The 16433-nt window shown below is 32.0% G+C and overlaps 1 protein-coding gene across 2 annotated transcripts; it reads right to left on the bottom strand.

Annotated features, from left to right (window-relative positions):
- Positions 1-517: 517 nt before the first annotated feature.
- LOC114269387 (short-chain dehydrogenase TIC 32 B, chloroplastic) lies at positions 518-15245 on the bottom strand. 2 transcript variants are annotated; one of them, XM_082866371.1, is made up of 8 exons: positions 14617-15245; positions 13075-13306; positions 12394-12473; positions 11447-11600; positions 3082-3160; positions 2672-2759; positions 2529-2575; positions 518-714 (listed from the first exon to the last, which is right to left on the bottom strand). In XM_082866371.1, the coding sequence occupies exons 1-8, from the start codon at positions 14801-14803 to the stop codon at positions 532-534; spliced, it is 1050 nt and encodes a 349-aa protein (XP_082722497.1). In that variant the 5' UTR covers positions 14804-15245; the 3' UTR covers positions 518-531. The 2 variants fall into 2 exon arrangements, with proteins under 2 accessions (XP_082722497.1, XP_082722498.1); XM_082866372.1 differs by having other exon boundaries at positions 2668-2759; positions 14617-15198.
- Positions 15246-16433: the final 1188 nt, after the last annotated feature.

Below are 16433 nucleotides of genomic sequence, written 5' to 3'. Positions count from 1 at the left end.
GTTATTCAAAATATAGCTCCTCAAGTGGAGGAACAATATTTTAGGGACAATGCTGACAGGGTAGGCTCTTTATTTTCATGTACCATAGTGTATATATACCTTCTCTAGAAGTAGATATATGCGACATAATTATTACATGTATATGTATGACTACAATTATTTTTTTTTTTTAAACACAAAAATAACTAATCACAAAATCAAACATAACTCTCTCATATGAGGTGGGTCTCAGTCTTATGCGGCCAAAAGCTCGGACAGTTGTAAAGTTTGGGGAGATGCCTTTGCCTCAATCGTGGCATTGCAACGGGTACCCTAATACACTTCTTGTGGCAACAGGCACACATGACAAAACGTAACAATTTATTAGCACTATTTGTCATGTTGTGTCCAGTTAGCTGAAAGCAATGTTGGGGAAGAGTAACCTTTTTTGTTTTACGGCTTGGAAATAGCTCAGTAAGAGCTAGGCCTAATAGCAACCCATCTTGTATGAGAAGGTTATGTAGAGTTCTGTAATTGATTTTTATGTTTCTATTAAGTTACTGGTTGACGTAATCGTGTACGGATCAGTGCACGGGTCTGCTTCCAGAGCATGTGGGCTTGAGATTCATCATTTGCAAGGGCTGAACAGTTGCTTTCATTGCAATCTGCAAAGTACTTCCCACTCACTCCTTCTGTTTGTTGGCTTAGTGCAACATAGCAGGTTGTTGATGCACCCTGCCCAAAAAATATCATCCAAATGTCACAATGAGAAGAAATAGTCAGTTTACAAATAATATTAATAAAAAAAAAAAACATTTATTCTACGTGCATAAAATGATGTACAATTCTTTTATATGGGATGAAAGTTATATATTTAATGAATTTTTCTCACCACATGAAAAGGGTTGTGTCCAGTTTTGTGTTTTTAAAATTGGGTATTTAGGCTAAAAGTTCACCTTTGAAACTATTGAGTCAATAGGTCTAAGTTTAAATCTTTTTGGGTTAAAAAGACATTATCTATCTGAAAAGATATCTATTTGTCGAAAAGTAACCTATATAATCACTTATTTCCAATGTTATCTATCTGTCCAATAAAGCTCATTATTTGTTTATAAGGACGTTGTTTGTCTATGTAACCTATATGTCTAAATGTCACATATCTATGCATGTGTCACTTATATAATTGCTTATTTGTCCAATGTTATCTATCTGTCCACCTTATCACTACTAGTCGTTGTTGTCTGTTGTTAAACTTTAGACCAAACACGTGGTCTCATAAATTTAGACTTTTCATCAATTAACCCTTTAAAATTTTTCAATAAAAACAAAAATCGAATGGGCTGCTTTACCATATTTGTACAAATAGAATAACTCTGAGCTCGGATTACTTAGAAGGGGTCATCAAAAGTATGAACTATTGATTACAAGAAGGGGCCTTAGTTTCTCCCATTGTATGGCTTTTGGTTGGCACGTTGTTTTTTTTTGATAACGCAGGTATCCCCAATCCTCTAGTTTTTCGGGAAGTCAGGACTAATCCTGCGGGGTAAGTAACCCGGGGAAGCCGTGTACCCCTTTCAAACTGCTGCAAGTACTCACTCAGTGAGGAATCGAACCCGTGACCGTGCGCCTTACCCACACAGTCACGTGTGCGCCCTTACCATTTTGGTTGGCACGTTGTTAACGGGTTCTTAGTAGATAGTTGCCTGGTCTTTGCACATGATTGGCTCAGAATTTTATTGGATAAAGCAAATGATGCTTTAATTTTTTGTATCAATAAATTTTTTTTTTTTTATTGATAAAAAGAGAAAGAAGAAGAGAATAGCCCACATAATTAAACCATAAAAAATGCTATAATAACATGATTTTTCTCTATAAAATTTATATATACTGATATAGAAATAATATTTTTGTAATTTTGAAGTATAATTATGGATGTTTTTCTTGAAATGAAAGGATTGCAAAAAGACACATCATTTTGTATAAATTTTTACAATTGTGCTAGGGATCCCACACATACATGACCCTACAACCCCCATTCTCATCCCAACCACTCATAATGTGGGGTCCACACGTACATGAGTGGATACCACACACACATCAAAGGCCAAGATTAAATTGGAGGTCATGGAACCGCAAAAAAAGGGGTCCCAAACATTTTTGAAATTTTAATGTATAAAAAATATGTTTGTATAGCATTATTGTTTTAACAAGTGTAGGGACATATTACCAAACATAGCAAATAGTTCTAGTTATACACATCAGATGGCAAGACCTGCTATTAAAGAGACCATTTCACTCTGATTGTGTTAACTATTTATTTATTTTTTTCCTCTGGTTGATTTTGTGATTAGTTTTGTGTTATTAGACTTATTAATATTATTTTCATGGGTTTTATTGGGCTAATGTGCATTTTTTAAAATATATTTTTGTTACGTTTAATTTTCTACATGTAGTAGACCAAGTCCAGAAGAAAAAGTAGATAAACAATTTTTTCGTTGCATCTGAATAATTTTTTTCATAATTTACATGCATAAGTAGACAAATTATACCTGGGGTGTTGTTTTTAGTAGTTTGGATGTGAGGAAAAACACAGAATCTGCAAAAAAATTGGAGCAGAAAGATCAGAATTTTATTTTCATCTTTCATCTCCAAAAAAGAATTCAGAGTTTTAATGATGGAAATAAATACATGCCTGTGACGAATCCTTTGTGGTCTCTGATGATGCCAGTCTTCACAATTCCTGGGTGTACTGCATTCATGGTTACTCTTGCATTTCTTGCCTGTAAAAACAAAGACACTTTTCACTGAGACAAAATCAAAAGATAGAAAACATTATCCTTTTTTTTTTAATGTTTTTGTTTTACATGCTTTCATTTTTTTTAAAGACAAAAAATTATAATCGGTTCACCTTGTCATCCAATCCTAAGTGTTGAACGCGCACAATCACTTGTATCAGTTAAGTTACAGGTCGTGTTGGTTTTGCTCCGTAAGTGATGGGAATAGATTAGCAATCCGGTAGGCTCACATAAATGATGTTTGGTTGTCAAAAATGCCACAACATTTAAAAAAATTTAAAAAAATATATATATATATATATTTTACCTTAAGCTGTCTTGCGATTTCCTTGGTATGCAATATGTTGGCTAGTTTGGATTGAGCGTATGCATCAGTGCCATTATAGCTGCATTCATGAAACCCAAAAAGAAAAAAAATTAATATGATGTGAATCGCACGGAAAATAAATATGATCTAAGCATATGACACTACAACAAAATGCACCTTTGGCGACCAAAATTAGCGACTAAAAAAAATTTAGTCGCCAAATGTTATGGAATTGGCGACTAAAATTTTTTTTAGTCGCCAAAAGTAAAATATTTAGCTACTAATTTTTTTTAGTCGGGGTATATTCATTATTGGCGAATGAAAAAAAATTTAGTCGCTAAAAATGCAAGAATTGGCGACAAAAAAAAAATAGTCGCTGTATATTGACTTTTGGCTACTAAAATATTTAGTCGCCGAATGAGAAATAAAAAATTATTTAGTCGCTGTATATTTTAGTCGCCAAAAACTTACTTTTAGTGACAAAAAAAACTTTAGTCACCGTATATTGATTTTTGGCTACTAAAATATTTAGTTGCCGAATGTAAAATAAAAAAATTTATTTTTTCTCTTTGGCGACTAAAGTTTTAGTCGCCAAAAACTTACTTTCAGCGACAAAAAAAATATTTAGTTGCTGTATGTTGATTTTTGGCTACTAAAATCATTTAGTGGCCGAATAGAAATAAAAAAATATTTTTTATCTTTGGCGACCAAAAATTTGGTCGCTAAAAACCTACTTTCAGCGACAAAAATCAATTTTAGTAGCCAAAAAATAAAATATTTGGAGGGATTTTTCAAATTTTGGAGGGTTTTATAAACTAATTGGCGACTAAATTTTAGTCGCTAATGGTGTAATATATATATATATATATCCAAACAACAAACCAGCACCTGTGTGTGTCTCTCTCTCCAGCATTTCTCTCTCTCTCTCTCTCTCTCTCTCTCTCTCTCGCCCTCTCTTCCTCTACCTTTTTCTCTCTCCCTCTGCCTCTCCCACTCTGTTGCTCCTCTCCCCTCCCTCTCTCACCGCCGCTCCACCAGCCGCGCCTCCGCCGCTCCTCCTCGCGATCGTAGGCAACCGGACCACCGATTCACCTAGATTTGCCCTATTTTCTCTCTCTGAAATCTCTCTATATTTGTATATCTGTCTATCTATCAATGGCGAGACCGATGTATGTATATATATATGTGTGTGTGTGTGTGTGGATTTGTATGTGATTCCAGGACACTCCATCAGCTAGGAAGCGCTATCTCTAGGGCGTCCAGCACCAGCGATCCAAAGTCTCTGGTACAATAATAATTCCTTACGAGGTTCTCTCTCTCTCTCTCCCCCCAAAACCCTAACACATTTACAAACACATACATACATATGCATATAATAATATATCTATTTTGCTGCATATAATCATCAATTAATCATATAATTTCGACTTCACTCTCTTTAAATTGATCGCATATATATATTTTTTGTAATAAGCAGATGCCAATCAACAGTTTCATTCAGACTCCTTTGGGAGAGGACTCTGCAATCGCTTCCTCAGAATGGTACTCTTTTTTTTTTTTTCCCCCTTTTGGTTTAATTTAATTACACTTTTTACGTTTGTAGTTTCATCCAAATTTCAATTTGGACCCTACTGTAGTTTCAATTAGGTCATTTTGTCCAAATTATAGGTTAAAATTAATAATTTTGGAACACTTGTGAATTTTCTAAGGTGTATACATGGTCAAAATTAACAAAAATTTGGACGGAAGGAACAAATTGAAGTTGGACTTCCAAGTTTAGAGACCAAATGGTTCAAATTGAAACAAGAGGAACTGAAGTGAAAATGCTATATTTATTTTTAAAAGAGGTTTGATGCCATTTAAATAATATTTTATATTTTAAAAAAATGCTATATTTATAAAATATTTTTTAAAAAAAATCAAAAATTTTATTCATTACTACTTAAACATTATTTTTTCAATTTGGTGAAAAAAAAGAAAAATTAGAGTACAATACATATTTAAAAATAAAATGACAATACATAAATATCATAATAAATCACATGCTATGATTGCCTCCTGAAAATGCCACAGATGTTCAACCAAATCTCTGCATTATACTATTAAAAAACAATTTATTCAAAAGGAAGATGCTTTAGAAAATGAGGTCTACTACTGTTTTTATAGCCGTGAATTGTCTAAATTTGTTAACTTCAGAAAACACATAAGCTAGGCTGTGGTCTGGTTTCCTTTATCATACTTTTGTACCTCTATGATCATGGTTCCTTTGTTAGATGCATTGATGGTGATGATCTCATGACATGAAATTCCATCTCCATTGTTATCTTGATCCATTGTTTGCTTAGCTGGTGCTGTTTGGTTGTTTGCTTATCTTGAAATTCCATCTCCATTATTACTCCTTGAATGTAATAAGTGAGTCTCGAGCAAACTATGCCCTGCATATGTACATTTTAAAACAAAGAGCTGTAGAATATTACCATTTTTGGCAAAAGCTAGTTCTCCCATGTCATGAGAACAAATCCTCTATTTTACATCCTTGTGTATAGTAGTTTCATTTTTTTTTTTTTTTCTAGAAAGGTCTAATTCATGTTGTAGTTTTGTGAAGAAACATCAACTCATATTGAAGTGAACATAAGCTTTGATGGGACTGCTATGAATTAGGGCCCTCTAGAAGGGAGTTGGGTTGATTTAGAGAATATGGCTACAATGAAGTTGGAATATAGTGAAAAACAGTCATTAATGTACTGCATATATTTGATTTTCTTATCCCTGGTTAACATTAAGAAAGAAAATTTTGTTTTCCCATTTAGTCTCCTTACACTATAAAGAGCTGTTAGAAGTTTGGTGTACCAGCTTATAGACCAGACGCTAGCATTTCCCCTCTCCATTATAAGCGCCACTATGGCCCCCTGAGCTGTTCCTAATAGGCATATCCAAGCAGTGAGGGAGAGCTCAGCGGGATATGTCTTTAGCGTGATTGCTTAGAGAAACAGAAACAAATATAATTATGATCTCAGATGAAAATTAATTGTCCATATCAAAACAGTCTCTGAACCACCGTGTTACTCATACGGACAGTTTCCCCATGACAAATAGATAGAAATCTAATGAAAAAAATAAAAAAAAATTCAAAAGGGTCACCTAACTTTTCCTCCAATTTATTGAACTAACCATGCTACCTCAAAAAGGTCACCTACTTTGGAGCAACTACACAAAAGTTAGATGCATAATATGACTAAAAAGGGTCTGCATGATTTCCAAATATATGGGCAGGGAAATGACATATGGTATCAGAGTCTCAGGTGGAATGAAAATTTAACAAAGAGAAAAGGACATATGATAGACAGAAACCAGTGAAACCATTGTCTGCAGCACTAAACCTGTAAGGAGCTACAATCCATACAAACAATTATTTGCCATACTCGTTAGAGTAAAATATATATATCTTAATAATCACATGGCTTCTTCCCATTGAAACAGCAATCTTACGTCATTCCCATCTTGAAATCAACATTCGAAAAAGAATTAATACACCTCTAATACGCCCTAATTAATGGATACAAGCAAGATTCAATACGTTTAAGCATCTGATATGCCTCCTCTCTATCTCTCTAATGGGTCCTAATGAATAAATGCATATGTTATAACAAAAAATTGAGAGTTTGATGATTTAATGCAAACATGAGACAAATTACTGATGATCAATTCAACCAATTAAAGACATTTGGTGATATTGAACGCACAAGCAATGCCAGCAACAGTTGACTCCACCAGTCTTGTTCTGACTGTTGCATTACACACCTACACAACTAACCCATTTAAAAAGAGGTGAACTTGAATTGAAAAGTGTTGTCAGTTATCAAATATCAAAGAAATGATGTTTGAAAAGAGCAACCTCCCCACCCCCATCTACCATCGCCATCTCAGAACAAGTCAACAAAAACCAACCCTGTTATTCAACAGCTGTTGGGAAATGAAAATTATAAAAGTCAATGGTCCCTTAGCCTCCTAAAAGATGCCCACCATATTTTTTTTAATGTCAGCAATACCCCATATTATTATTATTATTATTATTATTATTATTATTTTAAAAAAGATCTAAAATCATATGAAATTATAGTAAATAATGACGAAGCTGTTCTTCTGTGGTTAATGTTGTATGTCAAAAGTGATCCTTAATAGAAACCTGTTGGAAATTCCACCAAAAATTTGTAAATAAAGTACACTGCAACAGAAAAATTCACTTAAAACAAAAACTCACGCATGGAAAATAGTAGACAAGCCCCAATCTAAACTATTTTGCACTAATCTTTAGGTTGGAGTTTGAATTTTTTTTTTTTTATTTTTTCATTAAATTTCTATCTATTTGTCATGGGGAAACTGTCCGTGTGAGTAACACGGTGGTTCGGGAGCTGTTTTGATATGGATAGTTAATTTTATCTGAGATCATAATTATATTTGTTTCTGTTTCTCTAAGCAATCACGCTAAAAACATATCCTGCTGAGCTCTCCCTCACTGCTTGGATATGCCTATTAGGAACAGCTCAGGGGGCCATAATGGCGCTTATAATGGAGAGGGGAAATGCTAGCGTCTGGTCTATAAGCTGGGACACCAAACTTCTGACAGCTCTTTACAGTGTAAGGAGACTAAATGGAAAAACAAAATTTTCTTTCTTAATGTTAACCAAGGATAAGAAAATCAAATATATGCAGTACATTAATGACTGTTTTTCACTAAATCCCAACTTCAATGTAGCCATATTCTCTAAATCAACCCAACTCCCTTCTAGAGGCCCCTAATTCATAGCAGTCCCATCAAAGCTTCTGTTCACTTCAATATGAATTGATGTTTCTTCACAAAACTACAACATGAATTAGACCTTTCTAGAAAAAAAAAAAAAAAATGAAACTACTATACACAAGGATGTAAAATAGAGGATTTGTTCTCATGACATGGGAGAACTAGCTTTTGCCAAAAATGGTAATATTCTACAGCTCTTTGTTTTAAAATGTACATATGCAGGGCATAGTTTGCTCGAGACTCACTTATTACATTCAAGGAGTAATAATGGAGATGGAATTTCAAGATAAGCAAACAATCAAACAGCACCAGCTAAGCAAACAATGGATCAAGATAACAATGGAGATGGAATTTCATGTCATGAGATCATCACCATCAATGCATCTAACAAAGGAACCATGACCATAAACGTACAAAAGTATGATAAAGGAAACCAAACCACAGCCTAGCTTATGTGTTTTCTGAAGTTTACAAATTTAGACAATTCACGGCTATAAAAACAGTAGTAGACCTCATTTTTTGCAGCATCTTCCTTTTGAATAAATTGTTTTTGAATAGTATAATGCAGAGATTTGGTTGAACATTTGTGGCATTTTTAGGAGGCAATCATAGCATGTGGTTTATTATGATATTTATGTATTGTCATTTTATTTTTAAATATGTATTGTACTCTAATTTTTCTTTTTTTTTTCACCAAATTGAAAAAATAATGTTTAAGTAGTAATGAATAAAATTTTTGATTTTTTTTAAAAAATATTTTATAAATATAGCATTTTTTTAAAATATAAAATATTATTTAAATGGCATCAAACCTCTTTTAAAAATAAATATAGCATTTTCACTTCAGTTCCTCTTGTTTCAATTTGAACCATTTGGTCTCTAAACTTGGAAGTCCAACTTCAATTTGTTCCTTCCGTCCAAATTTTTGTTAATTTTGACCATGTATACACCTTAGAAAATTCACAAGTGTTCCAAAATTATTAATTTTAACCTATAATTTGGACAAAATGACCTAATTGAAACTACAGTAGGGTCCAAATTGAAATTTGGATGAAACTACAGGCGTAAAAAGTGTAATTAAATTAAACCAAAAGGGAAAAAAAAAAAGAGTATCATTCTGAGGAAGCAATTGCAGAGTCCTCTCCCAAAGGAGTCTGAATGAAACTATTGATTGGTATTTGCTTATTACAAAAAATATATATACAATCAATTTGAAGAGAGTGAAGTCGGAATTATATGATTAATTGATGATTATATGCAGAAGAATAGATATATTATTATATGCATATGTATGTTTGTGTTTGTAAATGTGTTAGGGTTTTGGGGAGAGAGAGAGAGAGAGAGAACCTTGTAAGGAATTATTATTGTACGAGAGAGCTTTGGATCGCTGGTGCTGGATGCCCTGGAGATGGCGCTTCCTAGCTGATGGAGTGTCTTGGAATCACATACAAATCCATACACACACATATATATACATACATCGGTCTCGCCGTTGATGGATAGACAGATATATGAATATAGAGAGATTTCAGAGAGAGAAAAGAGGGCAAATCTAGGTGAATCGGTGGTCCGGTTGCCCGCGACCGCAAGGAGGAGCGGCGGAGGCGTGGCTGGTGGAGCGGCGGTGAGAGAGGGAGGGGAGAGGAGCAACAGAGTGGGAGAGGCAGAAGGGGAGAGAGAGAGAGACGGGTGCTGGTTTGTTGTTTGGATATATATATTACACCATTAGTGACTAAAATTTAGTCGCCAATTAGTTTATAAAACCCTCCAAAATTTGAAAAATCCCTCCAAATATTTTATTTTTTGGTGACAAAAATTGATTTTTGTCGCTGAAAGTAAGTTTTTGGCGACCAAATTTTTGGTCGCCAAAGATAAAAAATATTTTTTTATTTTTATTTGGCCACTAAATGATTTTAGTAGCCAAAAATCAACATATAGTAACTAAATTTTATTTTGTTGCTGAAAGTAAGTTTTTGGCGACTAAAACTTTAGTCGCCAAAGAGAAAAAATAATTTTTTTTATTTTACATTCGGCGACTAAGGCCAAGTTTGGCATGTCTTGAAAAAGACAAAAAGTCAAAAAGTCACTATCCTATTTAAGTCACATCATCTTATTTAAGTCACATCATCTCTCTTACACATCACTTCAAACCCAACCCAAACCCAACCCATATTTCATAAAAAGTCAAAAAGTGCACTTATTTAGATCATCCCAAACAACCCCTAAATATTTTAGTAGCCAAAAATCAATATACGGCGACTAAAGTTTTTTTTGTCACTGAAAGTAAGTTTTTGGCGACTAAAACTTTAGTCGTCCAAGAAAAAAAATAATTTTTTTATTTCCCATTCGGCGACTGAATATTTTAGTAGCCAAAAGTCAATATACAACGACTAATTTTTTTTTGTCGCCAATTCTTGCATTTTTAGCGACTAAATTTTTTTTAGTCGCCAATAATGAATATATCCCGACTAAAAAAAATTAGTAGCTAAATATTTTACTTTTGGCGACTAAAAAAAATTTTAGCCGCCAATTCCATAACCTTTGGCGACTAAATTTTTTTTAGTCGCCAATTTTGGTCGCCAAATGTGTATTTTGTTGTAGTGGCTGCAATGAGCAAACCCAAATTGGGATTTTGTTTGCAAACGGAGGGGGCGAGGGGGCAAGTACTTAAATGTGACAATGAGTAAAACCCAAATGAAGAATTTTGTAAATTTGTCTCCTCTCTCTCTCTCTCTCTCTCTCTCTCTATATATATATATATATATATGTTGTGTTTGTGTTTGGTATTTGTATGAGATCTTGGTTTTTGATCGATTTGTTCTTTGATATGTTGAATTTATTTGTTTTTTGATGGTGGTCAACATAAACCCTACAATAGCCAAAGGGTAGTATTGGAATTTGTAAAATAATTATGGATGACATCAGCAAAATCTACTTAATTTTGGACGAACGAGTAACAGAAGGGAAAATCTGTATATTATTTTCAAAAGTAGGGAAGGTCAATGTTTTTTTTTGAAACTACAGAGGAGGCCCCTGTAATTAAGGTATATCTTAGGGGAGGTCAGTGTAATTTACCCTTAGTATTATTGTTCCACATTTCCATTGATTACTTACATAATGAATGCCATGTTTATTTGATGGAATGGGATTAAGGGGTAAGGCAATAATAAGTAATGTCGTGGGGCTCACATATTGAATGTGTTTATATATGATATGGGATTATTGTATTGTTTTTTGGTTAGAGTAAAATAAGATTTTAAAAAAAAAAAATGGTTGATTAGAAAAGACAATTGTAAATAATTGCCTTGCATATTTTTGATAATTAAGCTAACAATAGTAAATAACTGCTCGCATTAGAAGACATATGGATCCCATAATTTTTTTTTTTTTATTCAATTTTATTCTAATTCTCGAACAAACAATTATTAGTATTTCATTTCTTCTTTTTTAGTTGGGTTGTGGAATATATTGGCATTAGTTTTTTTTTTTTTTTTTTTTAATCAAGAAAAATAAAATTTGAATATGTTATGGGCAAGAAGAGCAAGAGAGAGAAAGTTGAAATACTTGTTTGGATTAAGCAATTGGTTGAAGCAGAAAGTTTCTGGTTTCACCCAGCTATGAATTACAGAAGAAACATTAATAATCCTTCCTTGAATACCAGTATGTGCTGCTGTCTCCACCATCTTCTCTAACAATAATTCTGTCAACATAAAATGGCCTGCCAAATAAATAAATAAAATTATTTTGGTCAATTTCATTCTCTCTATTTTTATTTTTATTTTAAAGTTTCAACAGCATTTCAGACTACATTTGGATTTTGAATTTGTGGAGAGGGAGAGGAAAAAAAATTAAAGTATAATTTTTTTTTCTTTTTTCTTTTCTTTTTTGATTGGGTTGGGAAAAGAACATAGCTACATTTTTGTTGTTTAATTACCTATAAAAAAAATAATATTTATAAGAAATATTTATTTATTTATTTGAATGAATTCGAGATTCAAACAATAATATTTTTTTTTTTTTGCCAATTAGTAAGAGAGTAATTACAAAAACGTTATATTACATCAAATAGACTACTACTTAATAATAATTAGAAAGTCAACAATTACGCCCAACAACTAACTACATACAACCACCGTAATAGGAGAGAAATAATATCACTACAACAGGTATCAAACTTTTCTTTGTAGAAGTTAAACTTGAAATCTCATGTAACAAAGGATATTAAACAATCATTAAGCTAAACGGGTTGGTTCATAGAATAGTATATGGATGAGAGAACAATTTATCTTTTGAGTGCATATTTATGCCGCACAATTGTCTACAGTTAAAAATTTGACATAAGGCCAGCTAGGCCCAATGAAAACTTGGCTCTAGAATTTTGTTGGGCCAGGCTAGCCTAAAGTTCGTACGTGGATCAAATGGAGAACACAAACTCAACCCATTTTGAATTACCAACGAATTTTGGTAGAAAAATAAATAATAAAAAAAAGTGGACAAATAAATAAATTTACCCAAGTAGTTTGTAGCAAAAGTCATCTCAACTTTGTCTTCAGAGAACTCCAACTTTTGTGAAAATTTCCCGGCATTGTTTCTGCACAGTGATTTCATACCACCATCAGTTTCAATCTCTCTCTCTCTCTCTCTTCATTTTTTTAAAACCAAAAGACAACTTCTGAACACAAAAAATATAGAAAGTAATAACTATATTTAGTTTTGTTTTTAGAATTTGTTTCTAGGAAAAAAAAAATAGAAATAAGTTTGATAAAAATAATTAAAATGATATTTTTTGAATTTTAAAAAATTATTTCCACCTCAAACAATAGAAAATAATATGAAAATGATCAGTGCTTTTAATATTTTTCATTTTTTTTATCAAATTAGTTTTTTTATTTTTTCAAAAAACAAATTCTAAAACAAAACTAAATAGAGTAAATAAGTCTAGGAATGCATAATCAGGTCACGGAAATAGATAAGGTTTTTCAGAAATAGGTCCTACCAATAAATTTTGTAAAATGTTATCCGTTCATTTGTATTTTGCATTTTGTTTTGTGCTTGATTTGTGTGTTTGTAGCAAATCTCTCTCTACCGCACGATTATATCTCTCTAACTTGATCATATGGTAGATAAGTGATTTGAAACAAGATAACAGGAGAGAAGGAGACAAAAAATCTGTAGTCAAAAACTAAACTCACATGAGAAGATTAAGGGGTAATCCTAGAGACAAGAACTCAGAACAAAATCTCTTGACAGAAGCTAATGAGCTTAGATCAATCTCCAATAATACAATCTCAGCCTCTGGACTCTCTTTTTGGATACATTCCTTTACTTCAGTAGCTTTCTTCAAATCTCTTGCTGGAATCACAATCCTCACACCTCTCTTTGCTAATATTCTTGCTGTTTCAGCCCCAATGCCTGATGTTGCACCTATTGTCACATACATAAAACAACACAATTTAATAATAATGTTGAATATTTATATATATATATATATTAAAAAAATATTATACATAACATGGCACGAGATTCTTTGTCATCAAATTTTTTGTTTTCCTATCTCCAATGCACTTCTTACCGTATGACCGTATTTTGAGATAATCTTATGTCTAGATTCCTATCTTACTATGTAGTTGGCAATATGATTTTAAATATTAATTGATATGTATTGTATGAGCTGATACATATTGCAATTTCGAACTTTTGATATAATTATTCACTCATATATCATTCAATATTAATATTATCTGATATCAATTGATATATAATTTCCTTATTTAAAATTATGATTGGAAATAGGAAAAGAGTAGGTGGATTTTGGTGACACATTGAGGATACTTGGCCTACAAACATGTCATATGCAAATATGAATATCATACTATCATGTCATGCGTAGGAAGATTATTTATTTAATACCATGATGATATTTTTTTCTTTTTTCTTTTTTTTTGAGTGAAGTGACATCAAGTATTATTAGGAAAAGCAATAATCTAGCATGAGCCAATTAGATAGAACTGTTCAAAAGAGACAAAACTATATCCTCCTAGAATAAAAAATGGCCACTAATAGAATACAATATGTTTTGCTGGTGGAGGAGAATAATAACAAAATCTATTGATGACATTATCATCAATAAGTATTTTCAATAAATAATATTTAAAAAATTTTATGATAAATTTGACTAATTAATATGCAAAATTCATTCCAAGAAAATTAAATGACAATTCTCTTAAAAGGTTAGTCAAAAAGTTGAATGGAAGATAGGAATAGAAAGACAACAACTGGTGGAAAATAAGAAGAAAAATAAATGGAAGGAGAGAGAGGAGAGACATGATGATGAAAGAAAAGAAAAATGAAAAGGTGACTTGAATAATTTTGTGTTGAACAAAATCAAGAAAATATGAAGCATATGCAAACCAACAATTATATAAACATTTAGAACACACAAAGGAATATATATACATACATATTAAGCATCTAGTTAAATCCACAACCTCCAAAACCCTACTTCCAAATAAGTGCTTCACATTAATGAATTCATAAGAAAACCTCTAGGACATGAAAATGAAATATCAAAAAAAAGAAAGTAAAAAAGAAGGTAAATATTCCCCAGTAGTAGTAGTAAACCAAACTTGTTTTCCATAATAAATTTAAAACAATCTTTCATGTCAAAATGAAAATTTTCATCACCATGAAGTTTTGTATAGATGATGATGAGAGAGAGAGAGAGAGAGAGTAACCAGTGACAATTGCAGTGAGATGATGAGAAGGGAGTAAGGAAGAAGAAGAAGAAGAATGTCGAGTAACTTGCTCAGCTGTTGAGTTTGATCCATACCCACTTGGCCCGGCTATACCTGCCAAGTATCTTAGTGTTTCCTTCATGACTATGATTGCTATACCTGCCAAGTATCTTAGTGTTTCCTTCATGACTATGATATTTTACAAACTCGCAACCCTTACCCAACAAGACTGCAAATGATTATGATATTTTACATACTCACAACCCTTACCCAACAAGACTGCAACTATGGTAGAAACTCTCTCCCTCCCTCTCTCTCTCTCTCTCTCTCTCTCTCTCAATATATATATATATATATATATGAGGGAATTTGAACCTTCTGGTAGTCCATGCACCACCAATTATAAATGGTGTGAACCAATCAAATCCCTTACTGGGGTCAGAAATTTGACTTTTCATATGGCTTAAGTGACAAGCCTAAATAATAATAATAATAATAATAATAATAATAATAATAATAAAATAAACTACAAAAGATGCAAATTAAATTACCAATTATTCAACCAACGATTTAGTAAACCTCAAGAAAAAATAGCAAGGGAAAGGATTCACTCTAATCCAATTTAATATACTTAGATTTGGAGAAATTTGTGTATATGAATAGGATACCAATGACTAGAGAGTGTGTTGGGTCTATAGAATTCATTACGAATCTTTGACAACATGAATTATTTATTTTGTTGGATTGTATGTACAAATTATTCATAAAAATGTAAATTGATTGGATAATTATATATATATGGTCAAATAAATTATTTTTTTTTTTTGTGTGTGAAATAGATTGTTTTTTTTTTTTTTAAACTATTATACTTTATCATTTATTTTGTTTAAAACAAATATAATAAAATGATGTAATGTAATTATTAATATCACATCAATCTATTTTTTTTATAGATGATGTATACATAAAATTTTATTAAATAAACAGTTTTGATCGTCAGAGTAGAACATGCAGAGGTCCCAACAATGGTAAGTACTAGGGCTGAGTAAGAAATTCGTAAAATGCGTAATCCGATCCAGTCCAGTCCAATCCGATAGGTTTGGATTGGTTTTTGAATCCGTGGTTCGGTTCCAGATTGAAGAATTAAAAATCCGTAATTTACGGATTGGTTCCGGATTGAACCCCACGGTTCCGGATTGGAACTGATCCGAACCGTATACAAATAATCTATATTTTTATTATACATCCTCCCCAATAGTATCTTTTCTTATTTTATATAAAATCTAAACTCAATCTTAAACCTCGTATAATATCTTCTTTTATTACTTTTGCTTGTTAGTTTTTAGTTTTAATTTGTAATGGTCTAAATACTTATGGTAAAACCAGTTTTTTTATGATTGTTTAAATTCTAGAACATTATGTCGCTATTATAGAAAAAATTGTTGCTATTATAGAAGTAATATAGCGCTATGTTTATATTTTTATAAAATTAAAGTGTTATATATATATATATATATATTTTTGTTATTTAATTATGTGAATCCGTGGTCCTAAACCGATCCAATCCGTGTTTAAATGGATTGGTTCGGATTGGTTCCAAGATTTAAACGGATTGGATTGGTTCCGATTTTTTAAGAATCGTAAATAACGGATTGGTCTTGGTTTTATCCCAATCCGATCCAATCCGGACCATGCTCACCCCTAATAAGTACCTAAAAAAAAAAAAGTAATCAAAAAATTAAATCTGTAAATCAAATTTATTTTAAGTGTGACACTACACTATGTTGAAATTTATGTCATGCACTTTATTTTTGAAA

The sequence above is a fragment of the Camellia sinensis genome, chromosome 4 (assembly GCF_055761805.1).
Source record: "Camellia sinensis isolate YWXY chromosome 4, ASM5576180v1, whole genome shotgun sequence".
NCBI classification, from domain to species: Eukaryota; Viridiplantae; Streptophyta; class Magnoliopsida; order Ericales; family Theaceae; genus Camellia; species Camellia sinensis.
This window is presented reverse-complemented; position numbering and strand designations above follow the sequence as displayed.